General features: G+C 43.3%; 1 protein-coding gene across 4 annotated transcripts in view; it reads right to left on the bottom strand.

Annotated features, from left to right (window-relative positions):
- Nucleotides 1–24,110, bottom strand: part of KAZN (kazrin, periplakin interacting protein) — a 1,005,443-nt gene that overhangs the window by 763,717 nt on the left and 217,616 nt on the right. For all 4 annotated transcript variants that reach the window (XR_004423856.1, XM_033114228.1, XM_033114229.1 and 1 more), the window contains exon 2: nucleotides 10,771–10,928. Coding sequence is in view for 3 of the 4 variants with exons in the window: in XM_033114228.1 (XP_032970119.1) it covers nucleotides 10,771–10,928 (158 nt within the window). In the remaining variant the exon portion in view is untranslated. The remainder of the gene's footprint in view (nucleotides 1–10,770; nucleotides 10,929–24,110) is intronic.

Here is a 24,110-nt window from a genome sequence, read left to right as displayed (position 1 = left end):
TTAGTGACAGCCCTACTTCCTAAACATCTCCAAATGCGTCCTTTCTTCTTGCCTTGCCATCTCTTACGAAGAAAAACTGTTTCCTATCTTCAGTCTCACTCCAGTCAATCCATCCACTCACACTTCCTCCATAGTGATCTTCCAAACACTCAAATACAACCGTGTCATCCCTTTGCTTGAACATATTAAATGGTTCCCCCACCACTATTGTGGTTTCAAGCTGGATGAACGGTGTGACACCAGAAGGCATGTGTAGCACAGGCGGACTAAAGACTCACCAAAGCATTTTCTCTTTCTTCTGAGAACACGGCCCAGCCTCTCTTCCAGTTAAATGGCTTAGTTATCAGTCAGACCCTACTTCAAACACTGGCTCTGCTATTGTATCAGTTAGCCCTTGCCGCGTAACAAACTACCTTGAAACCTAGTAGCTTAAAACAATCGCCATTTGTCATTTCTTGTCATTACAAGTCTTCAGAAGGACTGGTGATTCGGCTGCTCTGAGCTGAGCTCAGCTGCCATTAGCTGGGCTTGTGCCTGCATTGGTACCACAATTGGTCAGCTGGGGGCTGTCTGGTGTATGATGGGCTCAGCAGGGAGACTCCCCCCTGCTCTGTGTGGTCTCACCTCTGCCAGCTGGCTAGTCCAGACTTATTCCCACAGCAGAGGCAAGGTCTTAAGACAGAGCAGCAACATGAAGGCCATCCTGAGGTCTAGGGTCTGGATGACCCATCCTTTCACCACTTCTCTCAGCCAAAGCAAAGCACAGGGGTGGGAAAATAGACTCTAGCTCCTAATGAGAAAGGCTACAGAAGCATATTGCAAAGGGAGAAAAGAAAGAGTTGCAGCCATGCTCGCAACTAAAGGAGCACAGCTACTCGCTAGACATGTGACCTTACGTAAGTTTCCTCAACCATAAAACAGGGGAAGTAACACAGACCTCACAAATGAGATTTGGAGGTAAGGTAAAGTCTTTACCAGAGTGTCTGGCACATAGTAAGTACTCATTCATCCTTTACTGCTTTTATTTTCCACGTCTCCCGGCAGGGTTTACCACTGTGCCTTTCATGTGGTTGGTATAAGCTCAGGAATCATTTGTGGAACAAATGAACCACACACCTGGCTGGAACAACCAACTATAACAATGGTCTTTTAATGGATCGTCCTGTTCCTCGAGGCCGCACAAGCCCACACTTGTCACACTTGGTCACGGGCCCATTTGGAATCATCTATCCAAGCTTGACATCGAGCCCTCTTAAAATAGACCCTCCAGCTGTTCAAACACAGCCTGTTCGCTGTTCATGTATGAGAGCAGAAGAGCACAATTCATGACCCTCTAAATAAATGGACTGCAGCCGTCCTTCCAAAGGAGAGTGTGTACGACGCATGCTAATTAGGACATTCCAAACTCCCATTTCCAGCAGATCGAAAATCACCCAGAGTTATGCTAAGAAATCTTCTGCTAATTTGCTGTCTATGTGATTGATTGATCGTATTAATGGCACTAAAGTTGTACACGTCCCTTCAGTGGTCCCTTCCCACACTCACTCTGGGCTTGACTATTGAATTTGTTTTGGCCCGTGGAGCAGTAGCACATTTGATATACAAACATAGGTTGGAAAAGTGATTGCTTTTGTCCATTTCTTCTTTGTATGGACCTGTGTCACCACTATGAAAATGTTCCAGAGTTAGCGTGCTGGAGGGATAGGCAAGGTATATGGACGAGAGCTGAATCACGCCAGCCAAAGCCGTGTGAGACCAGCGGGGCCCCAGTGACCACAAATACCTGAGTGAGACCAGTCAGGATCAGCCACAGCTGTCACATTAGCATAATTACCCAGTGGATCCACTGACTTACAGAAGCAAACAGTAGCGGTTTGAAACCACTCAGTTTGGGGGTCATTTGTTACACAGCAGGAGTTAACTGATACACATCCATGCCGATTCTCCTCATCAGTTCTATCACGAGCTCTGTCTCGTTGATGTGTACTTTAGGAGGAAATTAAAACGAAAAAATGAGGAGTTACATTCCCATCCGTAACCCAGGACAAGGTCCCTTTTGAAATGAACTATCTGGGCTTCTAAGCTGGACTTGAGTTTGTTTCAAATCCCACAGGAAAGGGGGAGCGCTTGGAAAAGCCAAGTCACCATCTCACCATTACCCTGCTTTTAAGTGTGATTTACTCAGAGGCAAGGGAATGAAAGAACAGGAAATACTGGCTTGAGTTGGCATCAAGATTTGCTGGCTCTACTCCCAGATCTACCATCAGATTTGAGTGATGACACTTAGTACTACCATGCCTCCATTCCCCTGGCTGCTCTATAGGGACTGTTTGAGCTTAATATGAGTAGGAGGCCCCAAGGGCTCTGCATAAAAATTACTGTTCTAAGCGTAAGTTATTTTAGGGTTATAATTACATGGCATGCATTTGGCTCTCTATTATCTGACTAATGAATGGGAGCCCCAGCATTAAAAAAATATATATATATGCCAAGTAACCAATACTGAAAGTCTGATATTGAATTCCATTACGGTGAGGGGAAAAAATATTGGCCATAAAGCTACCTTTCTAATTATGTCTCATTCAGACTCACATTGGTTTACGTTTCCTGCACGCATGCCAGCAGGGTAGAAATGCTTTGGCCACGGATGATCCATAAACTGACAAGTGCATAACTGAGAACTGACTGATAGCCAAGCTCTACGTGGCAGGTATCGGTTAAGTACCTGCAGCCTTCACGTCCCCATTTTCTTGTCCAGAATAACTCCGCATTTCCCCTGCTTTCCCTTCATCCATGTGACTCCTACGTCTCGTGTAGCTCAGACAACTCTCACACTGTCTGTCTTTTGTGTGTGTCTCTACGTCCACAGCCTCTAGCAAGAAAAGACGGAGATCCTGGTTCCTCTGTGGACACCCATTGACAAAGGATGAAAGATTCTCTGCTCCTCGGGGACCAGCTGGGATTTTCATAGTCCCTCAATTAAATGTAAATTTCCAGAATAAATAATTTGCTTAGATCTTTTGCAACATCCCAGGGGATCGATTTCCAGTTACCTCATGGAGTAGCACTGAATACACACAACTAAATTAAAGTACAAATATCGGCAATAAAGCATGAGAAGAAGTCGCGTTCTCTCTCTCGCTTTGCTCTCGCTCTCCTCAGATCTCTGCTTAAATGTCACTGTCAAAGGAAAAGCATTTGAACCTTATCTAAATTAGGTCCTACTGCATCTTGAAGGCAAGAACGGAAAGTCATTAGCCTGTGTTTACTTACATATGTAGAGTCACTCACCCCCACTAACATACACAATCCTGGAGGGCAAGGATCACTCGTTTTGTGTTTAGAATTGCTGCCCACAGTCTGACACAGTGCTTGGCACCTGGCAGATAGATGCTCGATAAATTAATGAGAAAATGAGTGAATGGACAGGTAAGATATATCTTGAGGACCAATCGTGATCAATTGTAGGGCTTCACAGAAAATGATTCTGAGGCTGGAAGACTTCCATGATCTATTAAAAAATCAGTCTTGGGTCTAAAATCCGGTTTCTCAATCTTGACACTGTGGACCTTGGGGCTGGATGTCTGTTTGGTAGGGAGCGGGGTGTGTGTGTGTGTGTGTGTCCTGTGCATTGTAGGAAGTTTAACAACATGTCCAGCCACTTCCCACCAGATGCCAGGAGCACCGCTCACTACCCCTTCCCACCAACCCACACAAGTTGTGACAATCAACATCTCTAGACATTGCCGGATGCCCCTGGGGAGGGGGGCAAAATTGTTCTCCTCCCCTCTCAGTTGAGAGCTACTCATCTAAAGGGTAATGGGGGGGGGTTGGGTATTATTTTGGGAGCCAACTATTTGCCAATATGACAGTAGGACACCATGAGGAAACTAGAATATTTTTGGGGGGGAAGGGGAGACTCTAATACCTTTTATGTTCTATTAAAGATTTTTGAGAACTGTGTTCTTGGAATCCTAAACCTCCTAGGAATCTGAGAGGGTAAAGCTGAGCTTTAGGAATGTGTTGCATATTTATTAAAACTGTTTCAAACACTCGAATTATGAGTGCTGTTGTTTGTCTGAAGCCAGATTTTAATCTTCTTTCTCCCCCCCAATTTACACCCTCCCTTTCCCTGTATCTAATAACCCCTTCAGAAAGCACATACTCCAGAATCACCAACGACAAGTAGGAAATCACTTGCGCTTGCTTCGTGATGGGCTGGATGGAACCATATTTAAAAAAAGGCTATTTTATTATAGCTTAATAGCCAGTCTTCCAAATAGAGATAATAACACCGAACCTCCGGTACCTCTCATGGCCGCGAGAAAAAGCTGAAGACACGCTGGCAGAGCACTTGTAAAGTGAAGAGTGATCTGCAAATAGCTGGGCTTTTGTGAGCTTCTGCAGTCCCCACACATGACTCCATCACACTTTATCACAGGGCACATCAATGTCTGGTTATCTGCCTGCGCTGGGTCCTGAGTCCTTCTAGGGCAGGGCCAAAGCTCTGTCCCCAGAGCTCAGTGCAGCGCCAAGCTCCGCGCTGGGGCTCCAGCACCAAGTTCATGCACATGGAATATGCAAGAGATTTGTTATCTATTTGTTGTCTCCACCTGCCCAGCATCCACTCTCTCTTCTCGTGGTAACAATGCTTCCCCCCACGGCCTGTGGTCTTGGTGGGACCATCCATCAACGTGGACCCTCCCACAGCACAATGGGGAGGAGGATCGAGGGACCTCAGACAGTCAGACGCTTCTAAGAATTGGAATTGTGGTCAAAGTGACACAGAGAGAGAGACAATGGCTGGTGAGGATTTATCCCCGCCACGGCACCCTGAAGCAACTGCTCCCTTGATCTCTAAATGTCCATAGTTGCCTCTTTCCTGTCTGTTCTGAGACAAGGTTCTTCGGTTTTTCCCAAGAGCTATCCTATTTGCTTCTGTTCAATGTCGCCCCTGCTGTGGTGACCAGAGCTGGTCTCTGTTGCTGACAACCCGAGAGCCCCCATCCATTCCTCACCCCCGACCTCCCTTCCATGATGTTGTCACTACATCAGACCCCCTCACCATGACATGGGCCACCAGCTCTCACACCCGCATAAATTCGACTTTATTACTATTTGATGTGTGTAGCATTAGAATAGCCACTTGTATCTAAAAAGATGTAACATAAAGATGCTACGATATGAAAATAAATTCCCACATTGCTCTCGAGCAGTGTACAGATCCATGGAAGCTGTACCATGACAGAGTATGTTGATAGAGACTATTCTGTTCCAATATTACCCATCCTACGAAATGCTCCTTTTCTTTCAGCATATAGCAAAGGACAGGAGTCCAGGTTTTTTCCGGATCTTTGCACAGTAAGTACTGAAAGTAACTTTCACCATTTCAGAATTTCCCCTAAAATTAATTCTGCCTGATGGACGTTACAAAGGTGGCAGAGGTCTCAGAAGAGGCTCTCTTTCTCGATTAACTTAAGACAGTGCCTAGACACAAGCCTACCGGAGGAACAGCATTACAATTTCATGCCTCACCCTCCATTTCTTCTGAACAGGGCAAGTGACTACACAAGCTCTGTAACTGCTGGGCCTGTATCGAAGCCTGGCGATGCCTGCCGGCGGAATTTCATGTATTTATTTATTTTTAAAATAACTTTGAAAGCTCAAAATCACCACAGCAGAATGGGAAGTGGGCTTGCATTAGTTATGTAAGAAACTGCAAGCTTCAGACTGGCTGGTTTTATAGTTTTGCATCTGAGAATGAGAAAGAAGCCCTGCCTTTTTAAGTGTGCGGGGTAAGGACGGGGGGTGGAGGACACACATTCCCGGAGGGGTGAGCAAAGACTCCTAAGCTTATCACTGTAGCTTTCTAGTCAGGTGAACTCCATTCTTCAGTGTCCATTTCTTTCTTTTTCCTTTGGCCGTTAAGAGGTGGAAATGTGATGGTATGAGTAGACTTAAACATATTCCAGGGTAATTTTCTTAAGATGAAAACTTTGCCTCTTTGCTCCCCTTCTAATTTCAGAGTTTCTTCTCCACTTGCCACAGTGCAGGGAGAGAGTTCTAGTTATGGCTCCAGAAATGTCACACATTTCCAAACAGAATAAGAAAAATTGACACTTGGGGTCCTACACACAGCCACCGCCCACATCTGTGATCCTGAGATGTGAAGCATACTTCTGCTGCCTCACCTGGTGGGCTGTGAGGGCAAGACATTCTCTAGGGCTGTCAACAGGGTCACATTCCACTCATGGGCATGACCGTGGAGCCAGCCACAGCTACAGAGCACCAGATAACTGTACTACTGACAACTACACATCCATGCCCTGAGCAAGGGGTGACGTCAGACAATACGTGACAGGATGGAATGTGCTGGTGATGAAAGAAGTCATCTTGAAGCAAACCTCTGCAATGAGTGTGTGTGAACGCCCTGATTCCCAAGGTCCCCTTTCCAGCACAGGGTCATATGCACGGTGCATATACAGGCACCTGACCCTCCCATTTGTCAGGAGCCAAGATTTCCTCTGGTGGAGTCTCTGGTCCAAACCACACTTCCCCATTCGAGGCCAGACGAGGGAGAGAGAGTGTCCAGGTAGCGCCGACAGCTAATCCATTCACGTTATATCGGATTGCTTTTTTTGTTTTTGTTTTTGTTTTGCCAGAAATTAATCAGAAAGCATAATCAACGAGAGAAGTTTTCTAAACCACTCTAGAAAAGAAAAGGAAGCCACCCAAATCATATTGAGTCTCTGATCCTGGCAGGGCCCTCATCTGCCTGCTGAATGCCAGGCTTGCCTCCTGCCAATCACGCTATCTCCTGCTGCCTCTCCCTCTGGCTTGGCAAAAGGAATGCAGGTCTTTGGCAAATATGCTTTCAAGTTTCCTGAATACAAATAACAGAAAGAAAGACAGATGAGAAAAGAACAGGACAGGGGAAGGAAGGGAAGAGAGAAAAAAGGGCAGAATCACATTCCACATCTCAACTGAGAAGGGGGGCAGGGGAGGGAGGAGAGGGGTACAAATCAAGAAGAGAAAGAGAAGATAGGAGGAAAGGAGGGGAAATGCTGGGGGATGGGAAAGAGGAATGCAAAGAGAAAAGGGAGGAGGATGAGAGAGCAGGAGGAAAGGACGGTCCAGAAGATAAAGCACACTTCATTTATTTTCCACCTAACATAATTTGACTTTTGTCAGGCCGTAAGCAGAAACTTGCTGAGAGATGACAATTGTGTGGTTTATGTAATTTTACTTTTTTGAAAGGCTTGTTTACTTCACTCTTAGAGATGGATCTCTGGGTGGGGTGAACCAGTGACTCGGCCTCACTTAAAAGGAGCCCCCTCAAATCCAGGCAAGCGGCATTTCAGGAAAGACACTTCACTCACTGCCAGGCCTGGGCAGCAGTGAGGGTTAGCAGGACACAGGCCCTTCCCCCGCCACCATATTCCGTGGCCAGTAGGAGACCCCGCAGGACACAGCGTGTCTTTGCCGTTTAGTACCCAGCCTGGGAGAGGAGGATCTAACAACCCACAAAGCGATCTTATTGTTTTCCCGAGCATTTGTGCTCCCTTTAATAAACAATGACCTTAGGTCTTTGGGAGGAAGAAGGAGAGAACTGCCAATAAGAGATTTAATTTGCTGTGATCAACCCCTCTTAGCATGCAGAGTCACACAAACGAGTAAAAGAATGAATCTCCACCAGAAAGAATTGCCTCTTCGGTGTTATGAATCTAATCGCTGATGAGGCTGAGTCGGCAGTTTGGATTTAGACAGAGCTCTCAGGAATAAAAGCCACAAGATCAGGTTTCAAATGCGATCTGAATGGTACACTTCATTGAACTGGGGAGCCTGTGGACTACAAAGGGGATGGCATGCAAATAAAGGCATCCTGCCCCTTTCAGACACCCCCAGGCTGGAAACATTTAGGGAATGAATAAATAATTGCGGGCCTCTGGGCTGCCCGTGTGCGATGTTCCTCCTTGATGCCACTCTCTGGGGTGGATTGTCAGACCTGCCAATCATCTCCGGCACCCCTATTATACTTGGGAGATGTGTTTGCTCTGCGTGCACCGTTTTAGAATCCTCAGAGTGGAATTTCATAGCCCAGCAATGCTTTTTGCCTTTGACTTTCTCCTAAGCAGGATTTATTGCTTCCAAGACAGATGTGACTTGAATCAATTATGCCTTTTAAGTAGTCACTCTGAAAAGCAGCCTTCAGATTCTCTGGAATACCTTTTGCCTGACTTCATTCAACTTGCAAGCTGATGTCAGAGTATTTCATCAGACTCTAATACTATTAAGAATCCTTTGAGTAGGGACCTGAGCAGGCTTTTATACCAACCAAGTTAAGGGATGTGGTTACACTCTTGAAGAGTATACATCCTGCAACACGCAAACAGATCGGACATCTATTAATATCACGGAATGCAGCCCGAAAGGAAGGAGCAATGTGGAAGTTATATTTATATTCTGTTGCCCTCCTATTACGGATGAACTCAGAATATGAAATAAGTACATTCATTCATCTTTGGAACTGAGGTAAGAGGCAATGTCAAAAAAGGATGGAAAATAACTGAATTTCCAAAAATGCTCCCTAAAGACTCTCATTAAAATTAACATCTCCATAGATGTCAACTTCAAAACTGAAAAACCACCCCTGGCCATCCCCCAGATGTTGGTGTTCTTTAGCATTTTGTAAGGTTGGCAACACTAATCAAGTGGGGCTTTACCAAGAGAGTATATTTCAGAGGTGATTCTCATTGACCAGTAATGGACCTAGAATCATAACCACAAATAATGTTGCAAAGAGTTGGTGGTTTTGGAAGACAAGTAATGGGGGCAGGAGGGTATTTTTAGACTAAACTAATCACGGTCTAACTCATCCTATATTGGTCTGAAAGACAAGAGCAGGAATCTTCCAGTAACAGGAGGCAAAAGAAACAATGTCCCCAGATATCACACTGCTTTCCTACCAGACTTTTCATGATTTGGGTGTGTTTTGTTTGTTTGTTTGTTTTCTCTCAGAAAGAAGACCCAACCTATGGTCCTTTTAGCGTGTATGACTTAGAGGGGATAGCCACCATATGTTGCTCCATTTGATCTAGGTATTTCAGTGAGAAAATTCTAGCAGGCTTTGATTTGGAATCAGGAGAGGAAAAGATAATAAAATGTTCCAACACAGTAATCACATTATATTGGATATTTTAGTCCCATGAGATTAAAAAACAAGGAAAAACTTGCAGTCAACGCTACTAAGGATAAATGTTGTCAAATGAATTCAGCATTTAGAGGGAGAGAATATTTCCTTAAGCAACATTCAACATTTTTGCAATCCAGTGCTAGGCACCAGTAAGCTCATATGTGAAGAAGAGGTAAAAAGATGAATAGCTTTTATTCCCCTAGATTTTGCAAACTGAAGTTTACACAATATCTTTGGGGATTTCCTTAGACAGTTCCCTTGGCTGGGGTGTTAGCTATAGGATTGGGTCCAGGCACCAAGGAAAGCTAATCCTTTGAAGAACAATTGGCTCTCTTTTATTTAGTAAATTGTTCTAAATTTCCCTTTCTTCTGAGTTTTAAAATTGGCTGTTGTAGCTTCAGAATCTTTCCTTTCTCCACCAGACAGTCTCAGGGAGAAAGGAGAAGCTTCATGGGCCACTCATGATAAAGAGGAGAAGGGACACGGGTGACTCAAAAAGAAAGGCTTTGCATAATTTGGGCCATCTCAACTTAGGGGCTGAAAAATCCCATGGGGGCAGCTTCAAACATTGACAGGTGAGAAGTGCATAAAAGCCTTGCCAGTTAAAGTCTTATTGGTACAAGTTCCAGACTTCAGGATTGATTTAAAAAAATCAAACATAAAACGCCACCATGGTAGAAACAGAAGCAAAGAAACCACAATTCAAAATCGGAGACAGAGCGGAACGTAGGAAATCACCAACCATGCTGATCTCACTGCTATTGAACAGAAAACCAGCTCAGGAAGAAAGCTTCAGGGCAAATTAATACAAATTCACCAAACCCAAAGGACATTTTCTGAAACATTTCTAGACACTGAAGAGGTAGGAAAGACAATAACATCTAGCTCAGTTTGGCTTCACTCACATAGAAAACCAGCAATTCTTTTAAAACACCCGGTGTTTGCCTATCAGCATATCTGGAGAGACCCATCAAAAAAGCCAGAAGGAGTCGAGAGACTATTTTTTAAAATAGTTCAATAAAAATAGTGCACAAGGAGAAACCTTGAAGAATAACATCTTAACAATAGCATGCAATGAGCTAAATACCTTGTAATTCATTTATTGTTAGCATTAAACAACGACAATAAAAAACCCAAACCAGTGCTGATTTGCTTACTGGAGGCCCATCAAACGTACCACAACATTCATTAGCTCCAGAGTGACGCTGTTTGGAATAATACTGCTCGACCCAAAGCCTTCGCCAGGCATCAATATGCCTGCCAAGTTTGTATGTACATGGTTTTCGCTTTTCCAAGGCTAATGGGAGATCTGTTAAATTCTCAGAGACAACGCGTGTATTCTTTTTGAGCCCTATTACTTTGACTTAAAAACAAGCTATTTCAACACTAAATCCCAAATAATATCGAGCTGGAAACACAGAACTCTATACATCAGAATGTCTGCTACATGGATATTTATCCCAACGGCAGTTTTAAAGAACTGTGGTAGCTGAACATCTTTGCACAGATTATGCCAAAAAGAAAACGAACAAGGAGACCATCGGCCGTACGTATATAGAATTTGTTGATCTCTGTACCTGAGCATCCATGAGGAGATGCCTCATCAGCATCATGGAACTTTTCAGAGTCTCCTTCTCAGCGGGTAGAAAGGGGTCTTTGTCCTCCTCCAGCGCCTTTGACTTGGTAACAATAAAATGGGATATCTGGTCATTGAGTGTGTGCAATGACTGCACCGCTGCAAAAAAAGAGAAAGAAGAAAAGTGGAATTGCAACAGGTAGCTTTCAAAGAAACATAATAGTAGTAATTTTAAACGGAAAAGCGCGAGTGTGCCTAGAAGGGATGAACAAGGCAGCTGTAAAGAATCCCCCTGATAGAGCCATGAGTCTCTTCAGCATATGCCTTTAACAGCTAACAAATATTTATTGACCACTTTCCAAATGGGCAAGCCTTGGAAAACTATCAGAGTTCACTGGCCCCAGGTGGGTGGCGACTGGCCTCGGTGTGCTCTGAGATTTTGCTGAGTTGCTCCAGGTTCAACACTGGCTACTAGATTTGTTGGGGTGATAGATGGGAGGGGGTTGGGGACAGGGTGAAAAAGGTGAAGGGATTTAAAAGTACAAATTGGTAGTTACAAAATCATGATGGAGATGTAAAGTAAAGCATAGGGAATCTCGTCAATGATATGGTAATAACTATGTATATTGCCAGGTGGGTACTAGACTAGTCAGGGGGAATCACTTCTTAAATTACATAAATGTCTAAGCACTATGCGGTACACCTGAAATTAATAAAAAGTAATAATTGAATGTCAACTGTAATTGATAAATTTAAAAAGGGGGGGAAAGGGAAATAAGAGGTCCAAATTTCCAGGTATACAACAGATAAGTCCTGAGGATGTAATGTACAGCATGGGGAATAGAGTCAATAATATTGTGACAGCAGGTACAATGTCAGACGGTTGCTGGGCTTATCACAGTGATCACTTCTTTAGGTATATAAATCTTGAATAACTATGGTGTACTCCTGAAGCTAATATAATATTGTATGTTAGCTACATTTTTAATAAAAATATTTGTTAAAAATTAAAAACCTGGAAAAAAAAACCCTGGTATACATAGCATGATTGTGAGGACTGTGGCTAGTGACCGTGAGGGAATAAAAGTTCAGATTACCCTCTGGCTGTGAGTAACTAGAAAACTGTACAATATCTTAGAAACAATTATTTTGTTTGAACGACAGACAGCACATGATTGAGATCCTTTAGCAAAGGGAAAAAAAACAAGTTGAGTCTTATCATCACCAGGCATTCTGGAAAAAAAAGTCCAGACTTCAGCTGAGAAAGAGGAACCCAGGGAGAGCCCAGCAATCTCACTGAATCGAGGGGACAGAAATTGAAAAGGGTAAGTTTGCTAAAATTTGCCAGACAGAGTATTGCAGAAAAGGCAGTTACACAGAGATCTCCAGAAATCTGCATAGGGGGTCCCTTTGAGTTATTGGCTAAATATCAATCCTGTGTGTGGGTAAGATGAAACCCTACATGACCTGGCAAGAAAAAAATTCCAGGAGATAACAGTTAAAGCTGGGGAAGCTGGAAGCCAGATAATTCCACGAGATCTCACGAGGCCACAGATTGTCTGCATGTTCACCAGCCAAAGTGAAGGGGCTTTGTTGGAATACAGGGCACATTCAGTAGGGATGGCATTAGATATGAATCTAAAAATTCCCAGAAAAAAGACTACTCTACATACATCCAACAGCGTTTAAATATAAGCCTTGTAAGGATTGGACTAGTCTACAAGTAACTGAAATACCTGCTAGAAAAAAAAAAAATGAGCCTTTTGTAGCCTCCCCAAATGCAAAATTTGTAATGCTTAGTAGTCAATAAAAATAACCAGATATGTAAAGAAGCAAGAATGGGTGACTCACACCCTGGAGAAAAAAAAAAATCAGTGTATAGAGACAGACCCATAAATATCAAGCAATAGTATTAGCAAATGTGGCTATTAAGACAGTTATTAAAGATATGTTTTGTCATGTTCAAGGTTGTAAAATAAAACATGATTTTAATGAGGAGAAAAATAGAATATTTAAATGAGAAAAAAATGGAACTTCCAGGGATGAAAAATGCAATATCCAAAATGAAAATTTTATTGAATGAGATTAATAGCAGATTAAACAATACAGAAGAAATGATCAGTGAACTTGAAACTGTAGTAATAAAGCTATCTATAATGAACAAACAAGGCCTCTCTGACACCATAAAACTATCTGACATACAGGCAATTGGAGTCTGGGTCAGGGCGGCAGGGTAGAAGCAGAAAGAATATTTGAAGAAATAACAAAGTTTTTTCCAAATTTGATTAAATTATAAGTCTACAAATCCAAGAATTTCAATAAATACCAAATAGGATATATATAAAGAAAACTATACCAAGGCATATTATAATCAAACTGTTAAACAAACAAACACACAATGAGAAAGAGGAAATCTTAAAATAAGCCAGAGAAAAACAGCACATTGCATTGAAAGGAACAAAGAATGATGTCAGACATGTATCAAAATCTCTGCAAACCAGAAGATAATCTATACATCTTGAAAGTACTGAAAGAAAAAAACACCTGTCAACCTAGAATTCTATAACCAACAGTAATATCTTTCAAAAATGAAGGTGAAATAAAGACTTCTTTAGGTAAACCAAAGCTGAGAGAACCCATCACCAGTAGACATTCATTAAAAGAAATGTTAAAGAAATTTCTTTAGGCAGAAGGAAAATCACATTACGTGGAAATTTTTATGTACAAAAATGAAGAAAAGGATGCCTGATAGGGGCAATAATATATTGCCCCTTTGAGTAACAGAAACATATTTTCTTTCTCACTGTTTAATTAATTAAAATAATAGATGGTTTAAAGCAAAAAAAAATGTAATGTGGGATTGATGACATGTAAAACATATCACAACAGCACAAAGAATGAGAGGGTGCAAATGGAAGTATATTGTTGTAGTGGTATGTTATTCAAAGGAGGACTCTGTTAAGTAAAATATGCATATTGTAAGTCCTACAGTAAGCACTACAAATAATAAATAAAGAAATGGTAGTTTTGAACTGTGGAGAGTCAAACTTGAAGGACTGAGCATAGAGTTGCAACCATAAGCTGTAGAGTAGGAAGAATACAGAATGTACATCAGACCAGTTTCTCATTGCACAGGAAGACACTAAAACCTTCCCTGGACTGGGGGAGGAGCTTGGTTAAAAGAGAGAAAGATGAACAAGAAAGTATGGGCTTGATTCCTGCCTACCCTGAATCCGTTTTTTCCAAAGGAGGTGATTAGAAACACCTAGAGAGATTTGGGATCTGAAAGCAGAAGTGACTTAGTGTCTCACATCCTGCTTTGGGCAGCTGGATGGGGCAGTCTCTCAGTGCTCATGCCAATCAATATGAGGCAGCCAATTTTAGGGTAGAAATGACAGCTGCATGGAATTTTAAGTCAGAGAAGATCTGAAACAGCTCTACTGCCCTATGACCCTCACACCCCTACCCCCACCTCCACTCTCCCTCAGCATCACTGGGATTGAAGATATCTCCATTGAGTCCAGAAATGTCCAGAGGGAGAGTCATGGACCAGATACACATCGGTAAGACAGGACAATGCATAAGCTTCCCAAGAACCCAAATGGAAGGGAAAGAGAAACGGTACAGAGAGCAATTTGAATTTATTTGATATTTACCCAGAAGATACTAAGTTTTTAAGCAGACGTGACTTAGTTACCAACAGTGGAAATGTGAGTTACCGATCTAGCTTGAGTTCCATTATGAAAAGTTAAAAATGACAACAGTAGCAACAACAGATGACTTGGTGGAGTTGTGACTGTAAACTTTTTATCCCCCTATTTCTCCTCCCTATATCACTTGTAAATAGGAAGACTGGGACACACGAAACCATAAGGAGAACTATTGAACAGGTATCCAAATAACCAGCCCAGGGTCTAGGACCAATCTCTGGATGGTTCATACCACATTATCCACCACCATCCTGCCTTCCCTTCCTCTGCCTCCCAGTAGATGGACATGATGTTCTCAAGAGCAAGCCTTTCTTCCTAAGTCATTTTGAGGACACCCCAGTCCCCAAGCCCTGTGCTGATAAACACACAGAAACTGCTGTCAACCAAAATCCTTATCTCACTTCTTGGAAGGGAGGAATTACTGTCAGTGACTTCCACTCTAACTAGGCGAGTGAATTTGGGGTTCTCCAAATGCATTTATTACAGCGCTCCCTATTCTTGTTCCAGCAAATTGAGGCTCAGTAACTGAAATGTGCTCTGAATTTAAGTTTCTTCTAAATTCAAAAGACACATGGAAAGAGTTAACACTATCCTCCTGAGCTCAAAGAATAGACATCAGAAAACTTACCATACTCTATCGTAATTGCTCAGGTAAGAAGCCATCGGGGGTACATTTAATTATTGGTTCCCAAATTGCTCCTCTTTGAAACTATCCCTATAGATCCCTCCCGTGTGACCCTCCTTGGTGGAGAAACATATCCTTGCCTTAAATGTCAGTCTTTGTCATATGACTTGCTTTAGTCAATTAAATGTGAACGGACATGAGCTATGCCATGTTTAAGTAGAAGCCTTAAGAGCCATCACGTGGTTTCACTATCATTTCTCCCCCATTTGCTATGAGGACAGCCAGATCCCAGAACAAAGGAGACATGTAAATGTAAGTGAAAAACAAACCTTTGCTACTATAAAGCACCACAATCTGGAGGAATGTTTGTTACTGGAGCATAGGCTAGTGAAAGCTGACTGTTGCAAAGTCTCTGGACTAAATTGTGACTCCATTGAAGGCAAGAATGGAATTTTGTAATCACTGTATCTGTGGTGTTCAACAAAGAAGAGTCACTTGGGAAATATTTATTGAGTGAACAAATGCAGTTGGTTTTAGAGTACAGATTCTAAAGCCAGACAGCCTGGGTCTCAATCCTGCCTGCCCCTCCGACCAGCTGTAATGTAATAACGATAAGAATTATAGTTTACTGAGCGCCTATCATATGTCATGGGCTTTCCAAACCTTTGTGCAGGATCATGAGTCACTAATGATGTGGGTCCCAGGATCAGAGCCTGACTTCAAAGCCAGCTTTCCCATTTATTAACCGGGTGAACGCATACACATTACAGTAGTACCTCGGTTTCGAACGTCTCTGTTGATGAACATTTCAGTTGACGAACGCATAAACCTGGAAGTAAATGCTTCGGTTTTCGAACACGCCTCAGAAGTGGAACATGTCACGCGGATTCCACTGAGTGCAAGATCCTGAGGCCTAGCTGTCGGCTGTTTTCGAACATTTCAGAACTCGAACGGTCTTCCAGAACGGATTATGTTCGAAAACCAAGGTGCCCCTGTACTTTACATCCCACAGTGTCCAGCACACCGTGAATTATCAATAAATGTTGGCTGTTGTTGTTGGTGAAGATCTATTACAGATGAGGAATCTGAAGCTCAGAGAGTTTTACCCAACAGAGATGAGACCCAAGACTGTGACTCTCCAAAGCCCATTCTCTGGTTCTCATGATCTTGCTACAATATCACACTACTGACCCAGAATAAGATCTAACCAGAGACAAGCGGGGTGTTATACCACCAACACCAGCCAAGTGTGGCACAATAAAAGACAGGGCAGGAAGTCGAGATTTTCTTTGTTTTTTCTTTTTCTTTCTTTCTTTCTTTTTTTTTTTTTTGCAAATATAAAACAAGCATATAGCAAAGTGCCCGGCACACAGTAAACATTGCATGTATTAAAAATGGTAGGATTTGAATCCCTTCCCTGCTGCCTCTCTGGCTTCATTTCTTGAGCCTATAATCTCCATCCACAGTTCTTTCATTGATAATAATAATTATTATTGTTAATAATATTATAGCAAACATCTATGGAGGACTCATGATTTGGCAAACAGCATACCACACGTTTAACAGGCATTGCCTCATGTAATCTCCCCAAAAAATCTATTGAAGAAAGTGCCATTATTACTCCTATTTTACATATGAAGAAAACTTGGGTCGAGTGGCTTGCCCAAGGTTATGTACAAGTCAGCGAAAGCGGCACAATTCACACCTGGGCAGAGCCCACGCACGTAATCCCTACCTTATACCGCCTCCACCCTCATACCACTTTCTCCTCCATCCCATGCCCACCAATCTCTCCTTTGTGTGGACCCAACTGCCATCCTGGTCCCCTACCCTCTACCACTCCATTCTCACCACTTCCTTTAAGACATAACCAAGGAGGCTGCCCTGATCTATTTCCACCTGGGGTGCCACAGAGAGCAATCCCAGGAGTACGGAGTGTCAGGCTGCCTCAGGGGTGCCACCTGGCAATCACCCTGTACTTTTACAGGTGAGGAAACTGGAGCCAGGAAAGATTACCCAGCTTCCTGAAGATGCTGAGGCCGTCGGTTTGAGAGTATGGACCCTGAAGCCAGTCGGCCTGGGTCTCAATCCCGTCTGCCTCTGCCTCTTCAATGAGCTGTAACCTTGGGGCAGTTACTTAACGCCTCGCTTTTCCCATCTGTAAGTGGGGATAGTAATAGTAGCCACTTCATAAAGTTGCTCTGAGAATGAAATGAGACAGTTTGCATGAAACACGAGACACGGTAGCTGTCACATGGTAAATATATATAAAAAACATGAAATATGATTATTATTCCACAGTGTGCACCTCAAGTCTTTAACTTGCTGATATTAACTAGTTCCTATGTTTGTAACAGGTTCATTAACTCCTTGTTATATAAATAAGCCCATAATAGTCTCTGTGTTTTGGCCCCTAGGTTGTTTATGCACTGCAGGCTGTGACCCATTAGCTTAGAAGCCTGCCAGTGGCAAACTCAAATTTGTACACATCTGATTGTTTTAAATATAGCCCCAACGAGCAGATTTTTAGCTAATTAGAGCATTTCTGCTTTGCAAACCCCACCAAACTGTGCCCAGCATCTGCTAGCCATAGATAAGATATGGGGACATATCTTGGGGACATAAAGACCCCAAGACATGGTTGCTCTCTGTCCCCAGACTCTCCACTGTGGAACTCCCCCAGGAGTTCCCTTGCTCTCCTCCCCTTTCTGAGTGTCTGCCCCCTGCACTACTGGACAGTCTCTGGCTGCGAGGGGCTTCTCCAGCAAGCAAACCTGTCAAAGCCTCACTCAGTAAAGCCTGTGTGTGCTACTGCCACCTAGTGGTCATATCTTTTTCTATGCAGCGCTCCCAGATCCCCCTCCCTACATTATCCATTTGTCTACTTATTTGGGGTCTCCAGTTACAACTCGTCCACTGCTTCACACACAATGAAAACTTGATAACTTCAAGTTGAATAATTGGAAGTAATGAGAGCAGGGAGGAATATCCTGCCCGTGTGTCTATGTATGGACGTAATCTTCAAAGCATGTCACCAGTGTTAAGCTATGTCCTGGGTACTTTATGGGTTTCTCTGGTTAGCATCTACAGTAGTACCTCGGTTTTCGAACATTTCCGTTGACAAACATTTCGGTTTACAAACGCCATAAATTTTATGGGTCTATGGTATCATTAGATAGTAAAATTCATACTAAATTTGCAGTTTTAGGGGTTGATTTTAAAGGTCAGGAACGGATTAATCCATTTTGCATTACTTTCTATGGGGAAATCGCACCTTGGTTTTCGAACATTTCAGAACTCGAACAGTCTTCCAGAACGGATTACGTTAGAAAAACCACTGTATTTCCCTCTTCTTCTAATGAAATAAACTCTCTTGCTTTTGAGGAAACACCCATCCCTACCTGTGGTTGATCCTACTGCCAGTCCCAGAGATGGGTGCATAGTCCAAGCTTGGCCAATCCAAGAATTTCATCTCCATGGCAACAACGGTTGGTTCAGGAGAGGGCAGGTGACCCAAATTCAGCCAATAAGATTTCGTTGCAGGACTATGTGATAGAACTATTACAAAAGAGCCTCTCTTTCCTTTTTGGGTTGGGAATTGCTAAACTGGTAGATTTGCGAAATAGCTGGTGGCCTTCATAGCCGTCATTTGAGGAGCCCTACCTGAGAGTAAAACCAACTGAATAAAGAGGCGAATATCACTGACAGACAGGGAATGAGATGCTTATCCACGTGGTTACAGCACCGGGATTCAGCCACAGATAATTACCGTCAGGCGGGTCAGTCGATTCCCTTCTCTTCACTGGGTTGGGCTTCTGTCCTTTGCAATCAAGAAGTCGTGACTACTATAAAGAAGGCTGTACTTTTTCTTCATTGCAATGGTTACGTATGTGATTATTTCTTTAGTGTATGACTCCCTCTGTAGCAGATTAAAGATGATCTTAAATGTTGTGCTACTCTTCCCACTGAGAAGTCGAGTATAAGTCGCCTCCCTCTGAGTCTGGCTGGCCTTAGCCACATGGTTGGCCAACAGTAAGAGGCAGAAGTGATATTCTGGGATTTCTAAGGCTCGGTCATAAGAGGACTTGCAGCTTCTGTTCATGACCTTGGGACAGTCACTCTGGGGGAGCTGGCTGCCATATAAAATGTCTGACTACCCTGAGACCACCACACTTTGAGGAAACTCACGTGCCTCGACTGCACAGAGAGAGAAAGAGATGGTCACCCAGCCTCAGCGCTTCCAACTATCCACCCAGCCCAGGTTCCAGATAACGTTAGTGAAGAAGCCACCGTGAACATTCTGACCCCAGAACACGCAACATAGAGAAAAGTGAAGGAGTCCAGCCAGTGCCACACCTGAGGCCTCAAACATCTCCACTATTCAAGCCACCTGTCACACAGCGTGTCATGCAAGGTCTCTGGTCCCCCTCCCTGCACGAGAACGCAGGATATGGCTAGGCCAAAAAGGAACACCCACGGAGCCATAGATAGGGGAGTCATACCACTATATTCTCGCTGGCTGCTGGGTTGGAGACACAGGGAGCAAACATCCGCCGGTACCCCAGCAAGGGGTCTTCCTATACCCTAGTCTTGCTGGCGGCCGGGTGAGACGCAGGAAGTGGGATCCACACGATCCACAATCTGCCGTCCGCTTTTCTGCCTGCCTACCAACCCCACTTGCTAACTGCAATCAGCGCTTGCTAGCTTAGCCACGGCAGTTACATCAGCGGCTAATGGCTAACCACTAACAGCTGACGGCCATCTACTACCTGAGCCAGCACCTCTCCACGTGAGGCCGAGAGCCTGGAAACTGCTCTCCGGGACTGTGTCCCCACACCACCCCACATGAGGACTCAGTCACTCTGGAGCAGAGCTGAGCTGCCCCTCCTCTGTACCACACCCAAATTCCTGGCCCACAAAACTGTGAGCACAGTAAGGTGCTAATTTACACCACTCAGTTTGCAGACGGTTTGTTATGCAGCAATAAATAACTATAACAACCTCACTAAACTGTAAATTCCATGCAGCCAGCAACAGTATTTTCAGTTCACTGCTATATCTTCAGCTCTAAGCATAGCACCCAGCATATAGTAGTGCTTGAATAAATAAACATTTGTTCAAAAGAAAAAAAAAATGATTAAGGGAAGGAAAAAGCCAAGTTCACCCCACTTTGTGCCCTCCACCACCGTCATCCTAGAATCGGGTGTTATGAACAGTCTTCTCCATTTGGCCTATAAAAATCTCAACCAAATAATATTTTCTTAAATTGTATGATGGATTACGGAATGAAGAGCCATATATATGCCTTCTTACCTACCAGAGTTTAAGAAATTGAGTCATAAAAACCACTTTATTTGGTTGGTGGTTCTGAATGTGAAATGATGTTAAATTTATTCCACGTTATTTTGGTCTACAAATTTGAAGAAACGTATTTCTATAGCAGGCTTATTTATACGAAGTACTCATTTGAATTTCACTGTACATTAATGAGTATTTATTTAGGTTTCAGATAAGGATGGCACATTCACGGTTTGGCAGGGGAGAAAAGTGACAAGTTTCAACATTTTAGGTCATTAGCAAAAATAGAAGGTATACATAAAAATTTTTAACGCTTTCAGATGAGGAATAACAGCTTATCATACTGTGTCTCCGTTTTTATAGATCAGATGAAATATAGAACATGAAATAATAATATGACCCTAAACACTCGTTTTATGCAGATGAATCCAGATGGCACTGAGATGAGCTATTGCACATTTTTATAGAAAAATACACCAAATGAATCAGATCGTGGGGCATAGCTTTGCCACAAGAAGCCCCATGGATTTTTATGGTCTTGTCATTTATATGGTCCATAGATATAAACTAATGATCAAATTTACCCTTACATGTTATACAACCTTTGCTTTTCGTGGATCTAAAATTCCACGTTGTATTTTGCATTGAAATGCTCACGTTTTCAGTTCTTGCTTTAATATGGTCTCATTAAATAAATGAACCCTAAATAATTCAGGTATTTCCCCCCACTGTTATAATAAAACTCATTCTGCACGTTAAAAGTTGATAGTGGAGGCAAGGGTGTGGAGAAATTCATGCATCGCTGGTGGGAATATAAAATGGTACGGCCACTGTAGAAGGCAGTTTGGCAGTTCCTCAAAAAGCTGAACGTGGAATTTCCAAATGAACCAACAATTCTACTCTTAGGTATATCACCAAAAGAACTGGGGGGAAAAGTGTTGAAGCAAACACTTGTCCCTGAATGTTCACAGCGGCACCAGTTGTAAGAGCCAAAGGCGGAAGCAGCCCAAATATCCATCAACTGATGCAGGGATAAACAAAATGTGCTGTAGTCACACGATGGAATATTATTTGGCCATAAAAAGGAATGAAGTTCTAATACATGCTACAACATGGATAAACCTTGAAAACATTACACTAAGTCAAAGAAGCCAGTCACAAAAGGCCACATATTGTATGATTCCATTTATATGAAATGCCCAGAATAAGCAAATCCACAGAAAGAGAAAGCAGATGAGTGGTTGACAGGAATGGTGGGGGGAGGAATGGAGGGGGCAACAGCTTAATGGGTTGGGGGTTTCCTTTCACGACGATGAAAAGATCCTGATACGAGGTAGCAGTGAAGGTTACACAACATTGTAAATGTAGTCAATTCCACTGTTCACTTTAGAATGGTTAAATCATGTTATGTTATTTATGTTTTACCACAGTTGGAAAAAAAAAAAAAAAAAGTTGGGTGACCAGTTGAAGGTCATACACTTTAAAAAAAAAAATCAACACTGGAACATCCTCCCAGAATCAGACAACTGAGTGGTCCCTGGCATGGAAGGATGACACAGATTTACAAGGAATCAACAAAATAAACCCTTAGATCCAAGGGTTTGACATGCTGATAGTGAATTTACCATCAACTTCTTCAAATGGAGAGATTTGCAAGAGACCGAGAGTCACGTGGTAGGAGCTGAGAACTGCTTGTAGATTTAGATGTAGAGCGATGACACAGGAGAAGTGACAACGCAGGCAACAAAAGTGGTGAGATGTATGCAATGGGGTGGAGAAAGTCCAGGCGACGTGGTGACAGAATCGAGGCCTGATTGAGCCCACAGGGGCTTGAGAGCTGATGGGCTACGTCACAGGGGAGCTGGAGAGAGTGCCCAGGAGGGGATGTGGTGCAGAACAAAACTTGGAAGATAAATGTGGCCTGGGTCTTTGGAACGCAAGCGCACGTCCAGAGAGAAGCTTGGGGAAGGTCCAGCTTCCGATTGAAGGGGGCCATGCCTTTTAAGAGGCATGGTTGGGGATCAGATATCCTGAGTTCAAATCCTGCCTCCATCTATTAGTAGCTGTGTAAACCGGGGAAGGTGACTTCCTATCTTTGCATATCACTTTTCTCATTTGTCGCATGGATATCAAGCCATGTTGACTTCACAGTAAAGACGATTGAAGTAATTTGTACGAAAAAGGTACTTAGAACAGAGTTAGTAATGAGTGTTACTACTCAGCTATCATCATCATGATTAATACTGTAGCCAATGCCTTGTTCCCATGAGCCTCGAGCAGGCCTAGCCCTGCCAGAACGCTCAGAGTCTACCCTGCCACTGGGGGGCGCTCTCGGAGGTCACCGCCCTGGTAGCACTGGAGGCTCACTGAGAGCCAACCCCAGCCCCTTTTCACAGTGCTGAGTTTGGCCAGCACACCATGACACCCTTCTCATCGCACTCCCAGCCACGGGCCCGACCAGCACTGCCCAGCAGTCTGAAATCGGGGCTGAGACCTGGAGGGCGTTAGGTGGCTGGACATACAGCAGGGAAGCTCTGAATGGATGTCCGTGTTCTAGTGGGGCGTCTGGCCGTAGGAAGGGCAGCTGGAGAGACAAAGAGACAGGACAGAGAGAATGAAATGGCAGGGACCAGAGAGCAGCAGAGAACAGCGGTGAGATCTGACACCTTTCTTGTCATGGATTTCAGCCCAGCCTGGGACCAACTTGCCTCCTCGCCCTTCATGATAAACCCTTTCCTTTTCCTTAAACTTGCTTGAATTGGTTTTTATGTAAAGAGAGCCCTGCTTAATGCCAGTCCCCCATCTGGGGTTCTTTGTACTGCTTACACTACTTGCCTTTCACTTCTCTCAGCTTTCAGACTACACAGGAACTGTGTGCTATTTTCTTAGGTTGGTGATTTCCATGCCTCGTTCAGAGGAAGGTGGCGGTAACAGTAAAACACCACCACCCAGCAAACCCTCTTCTGGGTATCTACCCCCCAAAATCGTAAAACATTTACCTGTAAAGATATATGTACCCCTATGTTCACTGCAGCATTATTCACAGTGGCCAAGACATGAATACAACCAAAGTGTCCTTCAGTGGATGACTGGATAAAGCAAAAGTAGTACATATATAGACTATTACTCAGCCATAAAAAAAAAATGAAACACTGCCATTTGCGACAACATGGATGGATCTGGAGATTATCCTGCTAAGCGAAATAAGTCAGACAGTGAAGTCATGACTTCACTCATGTGTAGGATATAAAACTGAAAGCAATGAACGAACAAAACAAACAAAGAAACAAAAACTTACAGACACAGACAACAGTTTAGTGATTACCAGAGAGAAAGGGAGGGGGGTAGGTAGGAAAGGTTGAAAGGGGGGCAAATATGTGGAGACAGAAGGAGAACTGACTCTGGGTGGTGAACACACTATGCAATATACAGACGATGTATTATAGAATCGTACACTTGAAACCTACATAATGTTTCTAACCAATGTCACCCCAATGGATTTAATTAAAAACCCCACCACCACCACCAGTAATGGAAGCTGCTGTTTATTAAGCACTGAATGAGTGTCAAGCCCTGTGCTGAGCGCTTTGCATGTATCATCGCGTTTCATCTGTGTATAGCTCATGCTTTAAGGACTACTGGCTCCATCCTTCTGTTGGGGAAACTGAGGATCAACAACATCAGTCAATCGGCCCCAGCCATACAACC

The sequence above is a fragment of the Rhinolophus ferrumequinum genome, chromosome 9 (assembly GCF_004115265.2).
Source record: "Rhinolophus ferrumequinum isolate MPI-CBG mRhiFer1 chromosome 9, mRhiFer1_v1.p, whole genome shotgun sequence".
Lineage (NCBI taxonomy): Eukaryota > Metazoa > Chordata > Mammalia > Chiroptera > Rhinolophidae > Rhinolophus > Rhinolophus ferrumequinum.
This window is presented reverse-complemented; position numbering and strand designations above follow the sequence as displayed.